Below are 16,592 nucleotides of genomic sequence, written 5' to 3'. Positions count from 1 at the left end.
ACGAACCAACACGTCTCAATGGCTTTCAGCCAGACGCACCTCCAACGTCACGCGTATCCTTCCCGCAGCTCGTAAACGCCGCCAGTGCCGCACCCCAGATTCATGTATATGCATCATGGGTGCCAAAGAAGGAGCATCATCCAAGCACTTGGGAATGCAAGGAGAGAGTATAATCCTGGCACAATTTAGTACAAGTACTGCTACAAATGCCTTCTCCCAGCAGCGGCAGCAATATACTCCTAGTAGCACTGTAATTTGGGAGGGCAACATTGCGTATACGCGGAACGCTAGCTTACGAAGCCAAGCACCATCGATTGGTAGAACCGTCTTTTAGCCAAAAAAAAAACATGGTGATATTACTCAAATGCAAGCCACTACAGGGTAAGGACGTGTGTGTGTGCGTCTGGGACTAGCGGTCAAGGACTACAAGAATGGACTTGGGACTTTGTCTGTTGGCCTATGGCTGGAAGAGCTCACCGATCTGCTTTTGAATACGATTTAGCGCAGTTTGTCTTTCCATGTAATCCGTCTAAGCTTCCGGGTCTGTTGCCCCCTCCCCCAGTCGCAACAGGTAAAAACTCTCAATACGGAGTACTCCGTGGATACACCTTCTAATATCAAACTTTCCCATCGTCTAATGCCTCCCTTGTGCGTTGCTGCTCATAAGTTCATATTAAACTGCGCTCGACCGATTCCCAGGGCCTTATCACGACCTGCCGCACTCAGCTAGGGTCATGACGTCTTGCATCTGTCATGAGAAAGTTATCGTCAGCAGAAGAGGAGCCCCTTGCTCCAAAAAAGAGCTCCGTAAGCCTGACCCCGTTGAAAAAGAACGGCTGGTAAGAAAACAAAACAGGAGAGGGAAATGAGCAAGAAAAAGAAAAAAGCGAAGCCCGAAATCCCCATTCATTGCAGCTAATACGGAGTACATAGTAAGTAGCATTGTTCAAAGCGCTGCCCGACGAAATGCTGGCCATCTTTGGCCCACCCTCTTGCTTTTTTTTCTACATACTTGTAGTATGTCCCTTTGCGCAGAGGCCAAGCATCCCCCATGTCCCAGACGCCCGTTTGTGTTGATATTGCATCAATTAATAAAAAATGATCATTCAGCCGTCACCGGCAGCGAGTGGGGCTGAGTGCGTGTACATTACCATTGCATTGGAGCACACATACTCTGTTTGTTAACATCCGTGGAATTAGTTCAGTAACCCATTGGGAGAAGGTCTAATAATACCAACTACGAAGCGCTACCATGTACGGTAGGCGCTTCGTATGTGCTTCAGTTTCGTTAAGCAGCCAGATCCGGCGTAGTTACCGTTGTATTCGTGCAACCGTCCGTATCGGTGTGGCGTTGTTCGCCAGTGAATCTGGAGCGCGCATTGCAGCTCTCGCTGCAGCCCCTTCGTCCCTAGCAAGCTGCAGACGATGGTCAATGGCTTCGGCCTCCAATTTTACTAGACCTGAACTTTGGACTGCGGGGAAAGGGCCTCGAGCTTGGAGCTGATTACATGCTAGGGTTGTAATATAATTTTGCTGCTGCTGCTGCTAGTTGTATGTACAGCGAAGCGAAGCAATTGAGGGGGTGCAATTGAGCATGACATGGCACGGATGAAGCTTACAGCTGGCGTTAGCTCCATCTTCTCCCTCGACCTCGCCGTTATCCCGGAGAAGCATGTACAAGTACAATCAGTAATAGGTATTAGTAGCACTGCCTAATTCGTAGCCTCCATACGAGCAGCAGCAGCAGCAGCAGCAGCAGCGGCAGCAGTAGTTAGCATGCGCTGGGATTTCATCAGCCCCCAGCCGACAGACGGCGCCAATGGAAGTCGGTGTGACAGCCGGGGTGAGGAGAAAACTCAAACGGGGGGGTGTAAGAGGAGCTTGAGAGAACAGTCCCAGCAGAGACCGAGAGCTCAGGTCGGGCTGCATACGCACTCCAAAAAAAATCAAAAAATCATCACGGCAAGGCGGAGCAGTGTTGGAGAGCTAGTTACCGTATTTGGCCAGTGCCATTGAGAAGTCCTGGAGATATGGTATCCTTGTAGTATGTATTAGTCGAATTTTTGGCACCCAAGAGCCACTCAGAGAGAAAATAACTCTGTGATCGTCGCGAATCCACTGTCGTGACAGGGTACGTATTTCTCGATCCTCATAGTGATCCATGATCAGGGCCGGATTTGGCATGCACTTCATCACGATCTAGAGGGGCGAAAAAGGATCCGTGTTTCGTATACCCAAGCCCCAACGCAATTTCAAACGGATCTTTAAGATTATATGCTGGAAAAAATGAGGTCAACTGGCGGAGAAGCACAAAGAAGAGGAAGGAAAAAGGTAAAAAAAAAAAAAAAAAAAAAAAAAAAAAAAAAATTCCTCCTGCTGCTATTACTATTACTACTACTTCGCTTCGTACTCAGGCTTGTGGAGAGGAGGCAAACGATGTCACAATGCATGAGTAACAGCTGTCGGCTGCGGCGGAACTCGATGTGGCTCATAGGGGTGTGCTTTTTTCTTTGCCCTTTGCCTTCTTTCTGCGTCGAGTTTTCTTGCTCAAGTACGGTATATGGTACGGATGGCAATCTAAATTCGATGCGGCGGCGGACAAGCCAAAGAATGTGGCGCGCATCATGGCCCTTCGCGGCACGGGATGGTGGGCAGACCCCGACTTTGATAACAGGATTTGGCGCAGACCCTTTGCCAGCTCGTAGTATTTGCCATCGCATTCTCGACGGATTGCTTCACGGATTGTCCCCTAGATTTGCGCCGCGCCGCATTGGAATGCCAATGAGCCCCTGATGCTCGCTGCGCGCCGCCTATCAGTCTAGACTCGGCGCCCGAAAGGTGGCATTGGCCTTGTAAGCTGCTGCTCGGCCTCCCGTCGATCAGACCTTCTAGACTTTGAGTTGGCTGATCCCCCCGATCTAGTCGTCCCCCCGTACCGGTGGCGAGCCCAAGATAAATGCCCAGCTGCTCAGGCACTCTCCCGTACATCTACAAAAGCTTGAGGCCCAACATCTTTTCCAGCTCATCTCCGGAGCTCGACCACGAGGCAGAATGAGCACGCGAATCGTCCGTAACACACATCAGCATGTCGTCATCGGCCGTGGCCAAGGCAGAGGCAGCCCCGCCTCTGACCCCTGTCCGCTGCAGAGCACGCAACTTTGAAACGCTGCGATGCAGCACAGAGTCCTCTGACTTGAGATGAGTTCGTGGCCGGCGAGCTGCTGCTTGCTGGGGGCTCAATCTCGGTGGGCCGTCCGTGCAGACAGACCAGACCGATGGGGGCTCGTCCGCAGATTGTGCGTGTGCCGTTAAATTGCTCCGTCCAACGTTAGCCCGGAACGGTTGCTCAGACGTGGTTGCGTTCGACATGCCTTAGCTGGTGTTGCTCGTAGCGCCTGTGCGCTTCCCAGCTTGGCATGAACCCGCGGCGATGCAGACTCAAATGATCAAGTGCCATGTCAGTTGCGCCGCCGGCATAACATTAAACTTCCCGGGGGACAGCTCGGGCTGCCAGTGTCAATGGCTAAGAGTGGAAGAGAGATGCCACCATCTTTTTACCCCGCCCTTTGTGATATGCACGTTAATAAAAGGTAAATTCTGATGGAGGCTTAATAAACTGATAGCACCAGCACCATACACGGATGAGACGGATTTGCCTGGCATGTGATAACCATGTTATCAGTCGTCCTGCCTGGAGGTTGGGCAATTTGCAGTAAACGAGTTCTTCCTGGCGCGCCACATTTGCGGAGCAGAGATGCAGGGCGACCAAGACTAGACAAGAAACGCATCCCCATGGAGAGGGTGGTGGGAAGCTCGACCCCTGGCGCCAATGGCCTATCCTTGGAGTAGTTCAACGCCATGTGTACGAGCCAAGTATAAGGTACCGGGGGGGGATATGAAATGCACGACAAGCCACCCGGCGGCTGCAGGTGGCTTGAAGGGTTGCAGCTTGTCGAACCACGAGACCATCTGGGCTGATATTGCCGACTTGGTAGATATCAATTGTCGGGGGGCCAGCGTGATAGACGGTCCGCATTCGGCGAGCATAGCAAGATGGAAGCTGACTGCACCTGAATGCCTGATCAATCGGCAGCCCAGCTCCCGCAATGGCTCGCGTTGGTTCTCACTATTTTTCTTTGGACCTTTGCTGAACCAGTGGACCAAGCCCTAAACGAGGAGCAAACCATCTCCACGGAGAAGACCTCTATATCTTCTCCTCTTCCTTTCTCTCATTCTCTTTGGCCATCCGGGTCCCAGTCCAGGCAGTAGCGCTGGCTGGGGACATCCTCAGAGGGGGTGCAACGAACAGAAGGGGGGAAACTATCACAGCATCTTACCAATCGTTGGCTAGGAACTGTTGGATGGCTGGCACTTAATTTGATTGGGGAGATCCTCTGGATGGCAACGTACCCACAAGAAACCAGGCCATATAGCCCCTTCGACACGGCATGAAGGCGAAGAGAAGTGGGTTTGTTCCTCTCAGCCTTTCACACCCACTCTACTAGTCCTGATACTAGTAATAGCTACTACTTACTCGTTGTGGATGTGGTAATACTGCTACTGCTGCTGCTAATACTACTAGCTTCCTGCATCGTTGCCTTGGAACCTGCGGCTTGTAGAACCTAGAAGATGAATGCCACACTACAAAGGGCTCACTGCTACCATCCTTCCTCTCACCGATTTGCGTTACGCGGCAACGGCGAATAGTCTAGAAGATCGATGTAATGCGCAAAGGGACCAAAGCCGTCGTGCCGGAAAGGCTTTTGTTCCCTTCTTCTTCATTTTTTTGCCACAGGGTCCAGTGGATGCATATCTATCAGAAAGCAAGGAAGTGAAAGAAGAAGCCAAAGGCGGCGAAGGAACGTCCTGCTCCTGCAAACTACTGTTGCCTGCAGAGAGAATAAGAGTGAGTGTACCGGGAAGGTGGGTTTCGTTTATTAATGTGCATTTTGCGTGCTATGCAATACATCACCGGCCTGCAGAGCATGACTTTCCCGCTTTGCTGGCCATTGCTGCTTCTTGAAGTCAGCTGGCCTCCATCCCCGCAGTCTGATGGCAGAATGCGAGTAGTATCTGCCCGAAAGACGTGCTTTTGGAAGATGAATATTTTCCGTGACTACAGTTGCATGCATATTGATGTTCTGCTGATGCTCGCCATACGTGCTACATGACATGGCATGGCATGGCATGGCATGGCAGAGCGGATTGCCGCCCAAGGTCGGATCCCTGCGTAGACCCAAACCCTCGCCAAAGCACGCTCTTCCGGAGATGTGCTTGTAAAGGGCGTTCGCTCTTATCTGGTGTAGGGGTCAAGATGCGCGCGTACGTTCAAGTGCTCGCATGCAGTGCTGAGATGAATTATATGAGATATCACCCTTTCGTGCTCCATACAGGAGCCCCGTCCAACATGTACTGTACTTGTACGACTCGTGCTACTCCAAACCCGCAACGGCATAAAACATCGTGAGGTGGGGCTGCCGGACACGGGAGTTTGTGGGTACGGATCGCTCCGACTTGCATGTCCACGGCCTGGAGCTGGGCGTTTGTCGGATGTCTTCAGCATCTGCTCCTAGCCGATGGGTTTCTGGACGCGAGAGAAATTCATCTTTGGGCACTCATCACAAAAGACCCCTTCCCGACACTGCCACTTCGTAAAAGACCAATGTCTCAGCATACTGCATACATTATTGAGAGCGACAACCGGACCTTGGGTGGTAGATAAGGCTTCCGTGTGTCGGAGATTTTGGGCGGCGGCGCTGTTGTTATCGGAAGTGGATTTGCCGCGCGGAGATGGGTGAATAAGTGATTCATTTTAGCAGAGCATGGTTGAGATGTAGCAACCGGCTCTCGCAGATGCCAATTTGCATGAGTCACTTGGAAAAGGCGAAAACAAAATTTCAACTTCCTTGGCATGCTCGTTCCTATTCTTTTCTCTTCAACGTCTTCAGCCCAGCCAGGCTCTCCTTTTTGGGGCTCGTCCGCCGAAGCTGGCTGCGCATTAGTATTCCATCTCTGGAAGCTTACCCCTGCTTAGCGTGGATGGCAGCCTCACAAGGGGCAAGATTTCGATCGAACGATGGCAGTGAAACTCGCTAAGCCAGCGCCCCCCCGGCCATCTGTTGAGACGTTACTGGGGCCTTTTCTTTTCTCGAGTCGATGAAATTGCGATCCAAGCTGCAGCAATTTTCAAGATTGGCTCTGCAGCGACATTAGACGCCGATGCTGCTGCCAGGGTGCAATGTGACATGAGGCATCGCAAAGAAGGAAATTACGGAAAGAATCAGCTTTTGGATCCTGGTTTCAGGTGGCGTGCGTGGACACACCCTGAGCCTCTATAGGGAGTAAGTAAGCTTTCTTACGCTTATCATCCAGGAGGGGATTTTTTTTTCCTTTATCCTCTTTGCGGCTTGGTCGGTGAGTAACCCGTCTCTCTGATGGCCAGTGCTTGGTGTGTTGAAGGGATGTGGCTGCAAGGTTTGCGGTGCAGCAAGCGCTAAGCAGAAGGCCGATGATGGCGTCGCCGCGGAGCTTTGCCACCGGCTCGGTAGCCCATTCTATCCGGCGGCGCGCTGAGAATTCCCTCGAGACGATCTAGAAATAGACGGTTGGTATGCCAGGATGGATTCCAAGGGGAAAGGAAAACCACGAGAAAAAGTTTGCTCAGAGCCTTGGGTGTATGACCCTTCTGCTCCTGCTTGCCGTGACTCAGGTGCTATCACGACAACAGTCTTCCTCTTCCTTGTGCTTATTACTTATTATAACAACAGCAGGCATCTGCATACCAAACTTGTGCCCTGCTTGCTTACCATGTGAACCTTCTCTTGGTGGAGGTGCCATTGCCTATGTTAGGGAGATACGGGCATTGTTTCAATGTATCAGAAGCCAGAGACAGAGCAGAGACAGTCGTGCTCTCCGCCTCCCATGCGCATACAAGTGGGCCTGTTCTAAATTTTCCTCGCTTACTGTTGGCCGGTGGAGCTGCGGCTGCAAGGCGCAGGACTAGTAGCACGTATCAGTCGCACAAGTATGTAGGTATGTACCTCGTCGTAGTACATGCTGTAAAGCAGTAGGTAGTATTCGTTATTGGAGCGAAGCTTGCGTCGTTTTGGGGTACGGATCTGTACTGGCAGCAGTTGGCGCCGTGGTGCGATGGGATGACATGCAGTGGCCAGTGATCTGAGCTATGCTTTTCAGAATGGAACCATTGTTAGACTTGACTCGTTGGCGAGCGGGAGCTGCACCGGCGCTGCAACGCTATGCCGTGATAGTGGTGCGTTAGGACACCGATGGCCGACGAACGAGAAGGGAGGATTTGGTGCTTGTTGGGGATTTTGCCATCTCATCCTTGCGCTTGGAACGCCGTGCAGGTGCTGAGACGCGGTAGAGATACGAGTTCCATCTAGTGGACGTCCTAGTGCGTGCATGCAAGGCCCCTTGGCGTCTACAAGCGAATCCTCATCTCCTCGATCTCGAGAGGCGGCAAGCCTGAGCACACACTATGTGCTCTGAGCCGCTAAGACCAAGACCATCAGACCGGCTAGTCCAAGCTCCCGTACAGGTAATCTATCTCGACACCATCAGCACCCACATGTATGTACCGTGGTATGTGGGCATGGATACCTATGTGTGTACGGCATCAAGCCAAGTAAGTAAGCACGGGTTTGCGGTGTCAGGTGTGTACATGGCATTGCTTGCCTTACATACCTACTTGTACAGTATGCTGGTCATCTCTCATCAGGCTCAAACACCCTTCCTGTCTGCATGTACAAGAATGCGCGGTTTCTTTCAGACAGCGGAGTCAGGCGGCATCGAGACGACGTTTATGCCACTCCGCTAGCATCATGTACAAAATCATGGCCTACATGTAATTCGATATGCCAGATGATGCGCTGGGTAGGCAAGCAGACAGCTCAAGCCCGCATTCCTGCAGATTCTTCAGCAGGTCGGATGTCCTCGAATCACTATTCATCGGATGAGCCCGCAAATGGCATGCATGCCAAGCACTTCCGGCCAGCGGCTCTCTCTGCCTCGCGAGACAAATAGCCCAATGCAACCCCTGTAGCGCTTGTAGCCGAGCTGGTAACGACTTGTAGACGTGCGAGCGGTTTCGCAGCTGTTCAAAACGGGGCAGCGAGGGCGCGGGACGGGAGCGCGTGGAAATGGAGATGATATAAGATAGCAAGGATGAAGAAAGTTTCTTGTCGTTGCGATAGTATCGTTTTTGGCGTTGCTTAGCGCTGGGGGCACAAAGGAGGAGCAAGCCACCCCTGGTCCTATCAATGACCCGTGCGTGTGGCTTGCCCTTGGCCCACTCGGCGGGACTGGAAGCTTAATATTGGCCCGTGCAAGACCCATCCTTATCTCTTGGCGCGCTGACAAAGACACGCTGTGGCTGACGCCGGACGACTTCGTGCCTTGGAAGCACCGCCGCCGTGTGGCCCGCACGCACAATTCGACGCCTTTTGTGCCATGGCTGGAGATTGGACTGTCGATATGGAGCATCTGGACGGGTACTTGGTGCTCTACATCCTGTGCTATACATGGGCATGGACATGCAAGGAAGGCCAAGGCACGGCGGCTAGATTGGAGAGGGGCTCGAGCTGGCGATAGATGCACGCCATTCAGTTGTTGCTCGATGGCCTTACGTACTGGCATTTGCCATCATGGGCTCTCTCTCGCTTTGGGACCTGACGGAGGTTTGCAAAATGCCTCTCGGCGCAGAAACGGTACATGGTCGCTGCCTGACTCGGTTATCAGACTACCAATTGGCGACTCCTGCATACACGGAGAGGCGCCTACGATTGGATGGCATCGAGCACCAGACAGCACACATGCACTCTAGGCCGTCCAGGCGCCTAAAGCGGTGATGGTTTACAAAGCACCCAGGGCCAATTGAGCCCGAAACAGCTCCATCTTGGGCGCGCAGGCATTGCAGACATGCACTCGCTAAGAGCTGCATTCTCTGCATTGGGAAGCATGAGGGCGGCGTGAGTTTTGACAGCCTGGGGAAAAGCTTTTCGGTCCGTCGTGGGGAAAAGACGTACAAGTACTTGTATGTGAGAGCAGACAGTTGGGCTCGGGGATGCGGAGAGGGAGATGGGGGGGAGGGGGGAGAGTTTGACTTCTCTGGAGCTCGTTACGAACCTTCTGTCGAAGATGGAGAGACGGCGGTGCAGGATGTCAGTCGTGAGAGGATCCCGGATCCGGGGCGGACACCCGAACAACGGGCTGCGCAGATATACGGAGCACCCAAGTAGCAAGTAGTGCTACTAGGCACTGCTGCTGCTCTGGCTACTCCGCAGCGCCCGCTCCGAACCCAAACCAAACCATCCCGCTTCCCCCTTCTCCTCTGGATTATATGGTAGACCACCTGGCTACTAGTAGGTACAGCATGCTCTTCGCTAGACACCAGACGAACTGGTCAGGTTGCAGAAGAGCAAACAAAGAGGCGACGGTGAAACAGGAAGGCGACGCTGCGGAATGCGCACAGCGACATGGCCTGGTGTGGCCTGATTGGCGGACGAGATCTGGCAAGCCTCAGCCAAACCGCGGGCAACGTCATTATCTCGACATCTAACAGCTAACCCAAGGCGGCCACTGCCAATGAGCGGCTGAGAATGGCCGGCATGGGCCCTGCTCTGGCGAAGAACAGGGGTGAGATATAACTATTCAACGGACCACAGAGTCGGGCGCCACACCAGGACCGGGTCTGATGCCGGAGTGCCCACCCCATCCTAGTCCTCATCGTTATTCCCAGGCCATGCCGTCCAACCAACCAGCCCCTGGCGCCGAGCGCAAAAAATTCTCCTTTGGAAAGCCAACCGGCGTGAGGGTAGCTCTGAAGATGGGTTTTTGGGAGTCGGATGGGCAGACTCGCAGCGAAGCATTGCAGAATGTTGTAGAAATTCGGATTCTTGTTGCCCCCATCTCGCTGCAGGACAATTGCACGGCACCAGAGAGAGATGAAATGAAAGAGGACCCGGCACAGCGTACATATTGGCTAGTATGCACGGAGCCTGCAGTGCAAGGCTGCAAGCAAGAAAAATACCTTGGAACGCCTCTTCACACCCCTAGTCGCCTCCTTCAATGCCATTCGGCAGGCCTTCAGCCAACAAGGGCAGAGATTTGGTGCAAAATTTGCAAATTTTATCTGTCGGCCAAGATCCACGCCAGCCGAATCCTTTTGCGAGTACGAAGAGCAAAGTAATAGCTACTAGGTAGGCAGTATACGTGTATGTGCCGTAATTCGCACCAGCACATTACGCACGACATCATTATTTGATGTCGAATACCTATTACATGTGCGCATTGACGGCTTGTGAATCGTTCGATCTAGTACCGCCACGCCAGGAGAACGGCTGGAGGAGCTCTCAAAACGACTACGCTTTTCTTTTACATGAGCTAAATTAAGAATACCTATTAGTAGCCAGATTGCTGCCGGATATCTCTCATTGCCTGGGCGATAGTAGCTGGTGCTAAAGTCGACTGGTAGCGTTTTAGTAGCTTAGTAGTGGTGGCCATCTCTCCATATCCGGCTTCACCGGTTACCCGCCTTAGCCCAGACAAGAAGTGAAGAGAGCAATACAGAGAGAGGGCGCGCGCGGATGGGGCCGTCCTAAGTATTACTGTAAGAAATGGAAGAAAATAAGAACAGTTACAAAAAAAAAAAAAGTTTGATCCGGCCTGAGAGAATAAGATGTTAGCAACGCGCCATCGCCTGGCGAGATTGTTCAGATGGGTTTTCGCAAATCTCAAATCATCTGACATTGAAAATCAGCCCATGCATTCCATCATTAACACTGCTACTTTGTGCAAGCGGCGCTTCGAGAATACTAGGCCGCCTACTACCCAGCTAATACTGCGAAGCGCATTGTTATCAGGCGACGCCAAAAAGCGCACGGCCGCTTTGGGACTGACGCCTTTTTTGCTTCTTCTTGCGCCGCTTATCTGGGCGGACGAGGGAGAGAGGTAGATATCAGAATCGTTCTAAAAAAAATTGACGGCGTCTTTTTAAGACATGATGATGACGATCGAGACAAACCCCGTGCCTGTATCCGTATGACTGACTGCTTTTGCTGCCGACTCCGGTAACTTCCCAATGTCCGCAGCTGCCGCGGGCTGGGTCCCCCGGTGTTTAACGGACGAGTATTGGATAGAATTGGAACACTCTGAGCCGTTTTTTTGCTCATTGGCGCTGATTCGTATCACGGCACTTTCCATGGATCGCTTCTTTCCGTCTTCCGTCTTTTCTTTCTCTTTCCTCCTCAGCTTCACTGGCGTGTAATCCGAGCTTGGAGGAGCTGGGGTGCTCCATTGGTATCATAGCTTCTTACTGTCTTGGGCTCCAAGGAGTCCGAGGGCGATGGCACGGGGTGCACAGGACATGTGCATTAGCACGATCAAAACCGTCTTCTATCATGTACTCCGTACATACAGGCAATATGAATTAAGGCATGTATACAGATGCATACTCGTCCATGCTTGTACATGACCCTGTACGGAGCAGCATTAGACTAGTAGTGCCTTGAGACGACACGCAAGAGAACGAGGCAGTGTACTCCGCAAAAATGGACATCCAGAATGCGACGTCGACACTGCAGCTTTCTTACATTAGGGTGCATTACTGCTGGACGGAGGATGGAGTCTTTCGTTGGCTGATGGTCACTGGCAAATCCCTCCGGCACCCGGCTTTGGGAGGGGGGGAACAAGAAGGCTGGCACACACCTTTGCCGCCGTTTGTGTCTCTCTCTTGTTCTTGATTCTGTCTGTCCGTGTCTCTCGCAGCTATCTGCAGGTGTTTCGCCTCTCATTTGTATTTTGCCGCCGTGCTTTGAATATCAATTGATGTGTATCAGAAGAGAGAGGGTGTGTGTGTATTCATCAACATCGCACCAAAGCCCGGTTTAAGGAGTACCTAGATTCGCCAGCGTAACTACATACCTACTTGTACATACATACGAGCGAGCAAGATGGAGCTAACACGGGCCCCCGTAAAGTTGAAGATCAAAGGTCCAAGCATCTGCAGATTGTCGCTTGTAGGCACTTGTACAAAGCAGCAATAGGCGAGACGGCCAGAGCTGCTGTTGCTTTCGGGCCACTGCTGCTACGACGCAAGAGCGCTAGGCTTGACGATGGGGCTGCTGAAGTGTTGTGTTGTTGGTGGTGGTGGTGCCGGCTGGGGTTCAGGTCGCCTGCTGCGCCGTTGCTCGGCTCGCCCATACGTGATGGAACCCCCCCCCTGCTGGCCGCCTATCTTAGGGCCCCTCTCGCGTCGTCTTCTAGGGAAACCCTCCCTAGTATCCATATGGAATCTGCTGGGCTAAGGCACACTGGCCACCCTCCAAGCCGATCGACGGTGGCCCACCGTCTCAAGCCATCGAACCAGTGTGGCCGCCCTCTGGGACTGGGAGAGGGAGGGGGTGCTTGGCTCCTGGACGATAGCGAGCAGGCAAGGCCAGGCCGGCGAGATGACAAGATTTGATTTCGAGATGAGCAGAGGCTCCTTCGCCGCCGGCATCAACCCCCCCGGCCATTGGCCCCAGCTCCCCTCCCACGGCCAGCCAAGTTTTGCATTGCAGCCCCCCATCCAGTCCAAGCAAGGCCAATGCAGGCTAGAGCAGGGCAAGTTAAGGTCTCAGTGCAGTGCACACAAGCGTGGTGCTGCGGCGCATAGCGACCTGGATCCGGGTCCGAGCCTTCCACTAGCAGGTACCTGTACGATGGCTTCGCTCTAGTCGATTTTTAATTTTTTCTTTTCCATTTTTTTTTTTCGCCTCTGGCCTGACCCTGTCCCCATTCCCTTGGGCTCCGGTACTTGTTGGCCTGCAGGCTTGGCTTGGCTTGGAGCACAACTGCTGGGCCGGTACGTATCTGTCGCTCGTCTCGCGCAATCCAAAAACAGCCGCTCCCCACCTCCTCCGTCTTCAACTTCCCATCTTTCCCGTTTCCTCATCCTCATCGGCTTCATCACCGCCGCTTGATACTTCTCCTCTCCTCTCCTCTTCTTTAAAGGGCTAATTCATCCCCCCGGAGCCCAGCCCACGACGCTCTCCCCGCCTTCAGTCAGCGCCCATCACTCCAGAGGCTATAGCCTTCTTGTCTCTCCGCCGTTGCCGTGCCATCACCTCATCCCTCGAACCTCGTCCGCCAACCTCGCCGTGCTTTCTGTGCATCTCTAGTTTTTTCCATCTCTCTCTTACCTCGGTCATCATCACGTATCTATCTTGGGGTTGATTCATAGTAATCTCTCGTTCCCCTTGTCTCTTTTTCTCTGTCCGACTCGACAACTCACCCACGAGCCGGCCATATCGTTCGCCAGACCAATCGGTTGGCGATCTTATATACAACGCCATCCGCACCCAGGTTTGTGCTTGTACGGCTGCACCTCACAGTCTTTTAGCTCGGTTGCTGGAATATTGCCCGAGTTTTGAGACCGTGTCGTTGCTTCCTGAGCACTGCGGAGAAATTAGTCCCAAAGTCTCCTCCCTCTACCTCTTGCTGTAAGTTCCACCCTTGAATTTCGGCTTGTCTTTCCAGAAAGCCATATTGCCCAATACGAAGGCTTCCGAGAAACTCTATTTCCTTATTATATCAAGCTCTTCCAAAAAAGAATAATCAGCATCACAATTGGAACGCCTTCGACAACGTTCTGCAAGCCACGAATGAGCTATCACAGCACTATATCTGCGGGCCAAGCTTCGGTTGTTTATAAACCATGTGTTGCCCTCTAGCCCTATCCTTGTCCCCATGCCTCATCTATTTTACTACTGTTTTGAGATCTCAACCGTCAATGTGCTGACAACGTACTTTCCCGTGTTCCAGATCTTCCAACCTACCTAGACACTAGCTTCCCTGTCGCTACCCTTGACAAACCGACAACAATCCTACTCTTTTCTATCCTATGATATAACTCGGGACGACTTGGACACACATCAGCTTTTATCACGGCCCGTTTCAAACCGCATTTTTCATTTCAGTAACAGAGAAGCCTTTATTCCCCCCCAGAGTTTCCCCCGGCCTAAGTTCTGGGAATGCCTTACACGCCGCCCTCCCACCGATCCCCCGCCTCCTCAGCGACCGTTTCACCGGATGTGAGCCGACGATCATCAATCACTTCAGGCCCGAAGCCTTCGCTGCCTCGTTCCGCCTCATACCTCAGCAAGCATCGTCGAACGCCGTCTGCCACACCGTCCAACACTGAGGCTCACGCTACGCCGTCTCCCCCCTATGGATCCTCCGACGAAGTCAAGAACGCTGGTAACCCTCCTGTGAGCGCGAGCTTGCGCAAGTCCCCCCCGCCGGTGACTGATGATCGAGGCATCCCAAATGGTGCCATCATCTCCCCGCCCGACTCAGCCTCATCCGATAGCGAGGATGACAGCCGTCCGGAAATTCGGGGAAGGAAGCTGGGGAAGCTTAGGGATGCTGTCAGCCAGATCCCTCAACCCCGGACGCCGTCACCCCCAAGCAAAGAATCGAGACTAAGCCTCGATGACGATGCTACTCCTCGGAGCATGATACACACTAGCTTCAGTGCCATGACATTGAGCGAGCTTCCTAAGCGTCGAAAAGGCCATGTTCGATCTGCTACCGATCCCGATGCGTCTGCCATCATGACGTCTGCAGAGAACTCCCAGACTGTCTCGGAGGACTCTGAAGATGACATGCGGCCGAAGCCTCCCATGGTACGCAAGAAGTCTGGCGAGCTGGTCCGACCGGCTCTGCGGGGTTACAAGCGGCCCTCGAGCATGCCTGGTACCCCCGTGTTTGCCAAGGCCGTCCATTTTGACTCCCATCTGGAGCACATCCGCCACTTCCTTCAGGTTGATCGACCTCTTGCCGTCAGTGCAGGCTCGTCGCCAGTGGAGAACTATGAAAGCGATGCTGAGTATCCCTTCCCTGGGGGTGAGAAAAGGGGCCCTGTTTCTCGATCGCCGCCATTTGACTGGCAGCTGATCACAAACAACTTCCCCCATGACTCCCTCCAGAGACGAGAGCAGCCTGTTCGTGTAGAGAGAGTTTGGCTCTCTCCGGATCAAAAGTCGATGATGGGCTCTGTTGTTGTCTCCAACATCTCCTTCCACAAGACTGTTGTCTGCCGGTTTACATTGGACTACTGGAAGACGACGTCGGAAGTTGTTGCTGAGTTCAGCCACGAGATCCGCCCCGTCGTTACTCGTATCAGCCAAGATCGCTTCACCTTTTCCATCAAGCTGTCGGACACCACTAACCTGGAGACAAAGACATTGTACTTTTGCGTTCGCTACAACGTCAATGGCCAGGAGTATTGGGACAGCAACAACAACTCCAACTTCCAGGTTGACTTTCGAAAGCAGTTCAAGCCACAGAATGGTAAGAACTCCTTCCAAGGTGCTGGATCGCGGTCGACTAGCAGTCTGCCGCGAAGCAACCGGAAGCAGAACTCTGCGGCCGCCGGCCGGTCTCTGCAGATGCCTGCTTCGTTTGATGATTTTGATAAGAAACCAAAGTTTAAGTTTGATGACCATCTCGACTACTTGGGCGAGTCCAACACTCCCGGCCTCCGCCTCAAGACCAAGTCAACTAGCAACTTGGCTAGTGATAACATTTCCAAGGGCTTGGGCCTGACCGCTCCCAGTGGACTGGCCTTTGCCAACCGTTATGATTTTGGTGCCTCACTGAGTGCTGCCGTCCAGGCTGCCAAGGATTCTGCGAGCAAGGACAGGGACGCTTTGTATATGAAGAGGAATGTCCGCGATAGCCCGAGCCCCATGAACTTTGGCCCTCCCTTGAGCACACCGCCTGCTGCGGCGTCCAGCCAGTCCACTGCTGCTGCTGCTGCCGCTGCCGCCGCCGCCCCTTCGCCCGGTGTTGGCCTTGGCCTCGGCCTTTCTAGCTCCTCATATGAGGAGCTCGTCAGTAAATACTGCTTTGTACGTACCCCCGGAGACCACTTCAGTGTCCCCCAGCCGCCCCAGCCGCCTGCCGCAATCTAGTTGGTTACAAGGAACTCGTGCAGTTCAACGCAACGAAAACGGGAGAGGCTGGAAGTGACATGGGCTGGAACGTCTGAAAAATATAAAACTTAAAAAAAAAATGGGATGGGAATTGGTAGCTGACATTTGGTTTTTCTTTTCGTTTTACAGTTTGGTTCGAAGACATCCCCCGCGGCTGCGACTAATGGCACGACCAAGGCCGATGAGAACGAGAGCGTTAGCCCGACAACGGTGTCTTCTGCAGTAGTTCCTCACGGCCCTCTTCACCATGCCGGCCCTGCGGCTCATCACAGCCTTCATCATCACCCCGTTGATATGAAACTTACTAGGCCGTTGACCGCCGACTATCTCGCGGCATCGAACTCGTCTGCCCTCGACTCCATGTCCTCTGTCCTCATCAGCAGGGACCAGCCGTCGGCTCCCAAGTCGATGCCTCATATGAGATCGCCATCGCCATCCTTTTCCACGTCGCCAACTGATGCTCCCTTTTTTGCCCAGCAGATGATTCAACAGCGATTTCGCTGGGGCGGAGAGCCTCATACCGCAACCGCCATCCGAGGCTAGATGACCACTGGCAGCGGCTATCGGATGAGGACAGCTGCGATATGCAGGATATTC

At 53.1% G+C, this 16,592-nt stretch overlaps 6 protein-coding genes across 6 annotated transcripts; 4 read left to right on the top strand and 2 right to left on the bottom strand.

Moving 5' to 3' along the window:
• Positions 1 to 350: 350 nt before the first annotated feature.
• Positions 351 to 2,346, bottom strand: TrAFT101_004538 (uncharacterized protein). Its single transcript, XM_066127205.1, has 2 exons — positions 1,995 to 2,346; positions 351 to 1,934 (listed from the first exon to the last, which is right to left on the bottom strand). The coding sequence occupies exons 1-2, from the start codon at positions 2,191 to 2,193 to the stop codon at positions 1,687 to 1,689; spliced, it is 447 nt and encodes a 148-aa protein (XP_065983314.1). The 5' UTR covers positions 2,194 to 2,346; the 3' UTR covers positions 351 to 1,686.
• Positions 2,341 to 3,557, bottom strand: TrAFT101_004537 (uncharacterized protein). Its single transcript, XM_066127204.1, has one exon. The coding sequence runs from the start codon at positions 3,367 to 3,369 to the stop codon at positions 2,989 to 2,991; it is 381 nt and encodes a 126-aa protein (XP_065983313.1). The 5' UTR covers positions 3,370 to 3,557; the 3' UTR covers positions 2,341 to 2,988.
• A 1,076-nt stretch (positions 3,558 to 4,633) lies between these two features.
• Positions 4,634 to 5,023, top strand: TrAFT101_004536 (uncharacterized protein; the record flags this gene model as incomplete). Its single annotated transcript, XM_066127203.1, has 1 exon — positions 4,634 to 5,023. The coding sequence occupies one exon, from the start codon at positions 4,634 to 4,636 to the stop codon at positions 5,021 to 5,023; it is 390 nt and encodes a 129-aa protein (XP_065983312.1).
• A 4,689-nt stretch (positions 5,024 to 9,712) lies between these two features.
• TrAFT101_004535 (uncharacterized protein) lies at positions 9,713 to 10,207 on the top strand (the record flags this gene model as incomplete). Its single annotated transcript, XM_024907178.2, has 1 exon — positions 9,713 to 10,207. The coding sequence occupies one exon, from the start codon at positions 9,713 to 9,715 to the stop codon at positions 10,205 to 10,207; it is 495 nt and encodes a 164-aa protein (XP_024765654.1).
• A 2,260-nt stretch (positions 10,208 to 12,467) lies between these two features.
• Positions 12,468 to 13,904, top strand: TrAFT101_004534 (uncharacterized protein; the record flags this gene model as incomplete). Its single annotated transcript, XM_066127202.1, has 2 exons — positions 12,468 to 12,714; positions 13,822 to 13,904. The coding sequence occupies 2 exons, from the start codon at positions 12,468 to 12,470 to the stop codon at positions 13,902 to 13,904; spliced, it is 330 nt and encodes a 109-aa protein (XP_065983311.1).
• A 126-nt stretch (positions 13,905 to 14,030) lies between these two features.
• TrAFT101_004533 (uncharacterized protein) lies at positions 14,031 to 16,538 on the top strand (the record flags this gene model as incomplete). The annotated part of the gene is made up of 2 exons (XM_066127201.1): positions 14,031 to 15,911; positions 16,125 to 16,538. The coding sequence occupies 2 exons, from the start codon at positions 14,031 to 14,033 to the stop codon at positions 16,536 to 16,538; spliced, it is 2,295 nt and encodes a 764-aa protein (XP_065983310.1).
• Between the last annotated feature and the right edge of the window lie 54 nt (positions 16,539 to 16,592).

The sequence above is a fragment of the Trichoderma asperellum genome, chromosome 2 (assembly GCF_020647865.1).
Source record: "Trichoderma asperellum chromosome 2, complete sequence".
In the NCBI taxonomy this organism is placed as follows: domain Eukaryota; kingdom Fungi; phylum Ascomycota; class Sordariomycetes; order Hypocreales; family Hypocreaceae; genus Trichoderma; species Trichoderma asperellum.
This window is presented reverse-complemented; position numbering and strand designations above follow the sequence as displayed.

Excerpts from the sequence above, each read along its gene's own strand:
- TrAFT101_004538 (XM_066127205.1), bottom strand. The coding sequence starts at position 2,193 with ATGAAGTGCATGCCAAATCCGGCCCTGATCATGGATCACTATGAGGAT. Across the intron at positions 1,935-1,994 it reads AATGGCACTGGCCAAATACG|TGCGTATGCAGCCCGACCTG; the intron begins GTAACTAGCTCT and ends TTTTTTTTGGAG.
- TrAFT101_004537 (XM_066127204.1), bottom strand. The coding sequence starts at position 3,369 with ATGTCGAACGCAACCACGTCTGAGCAACCGTTCCGGGCTAACGTTGGA.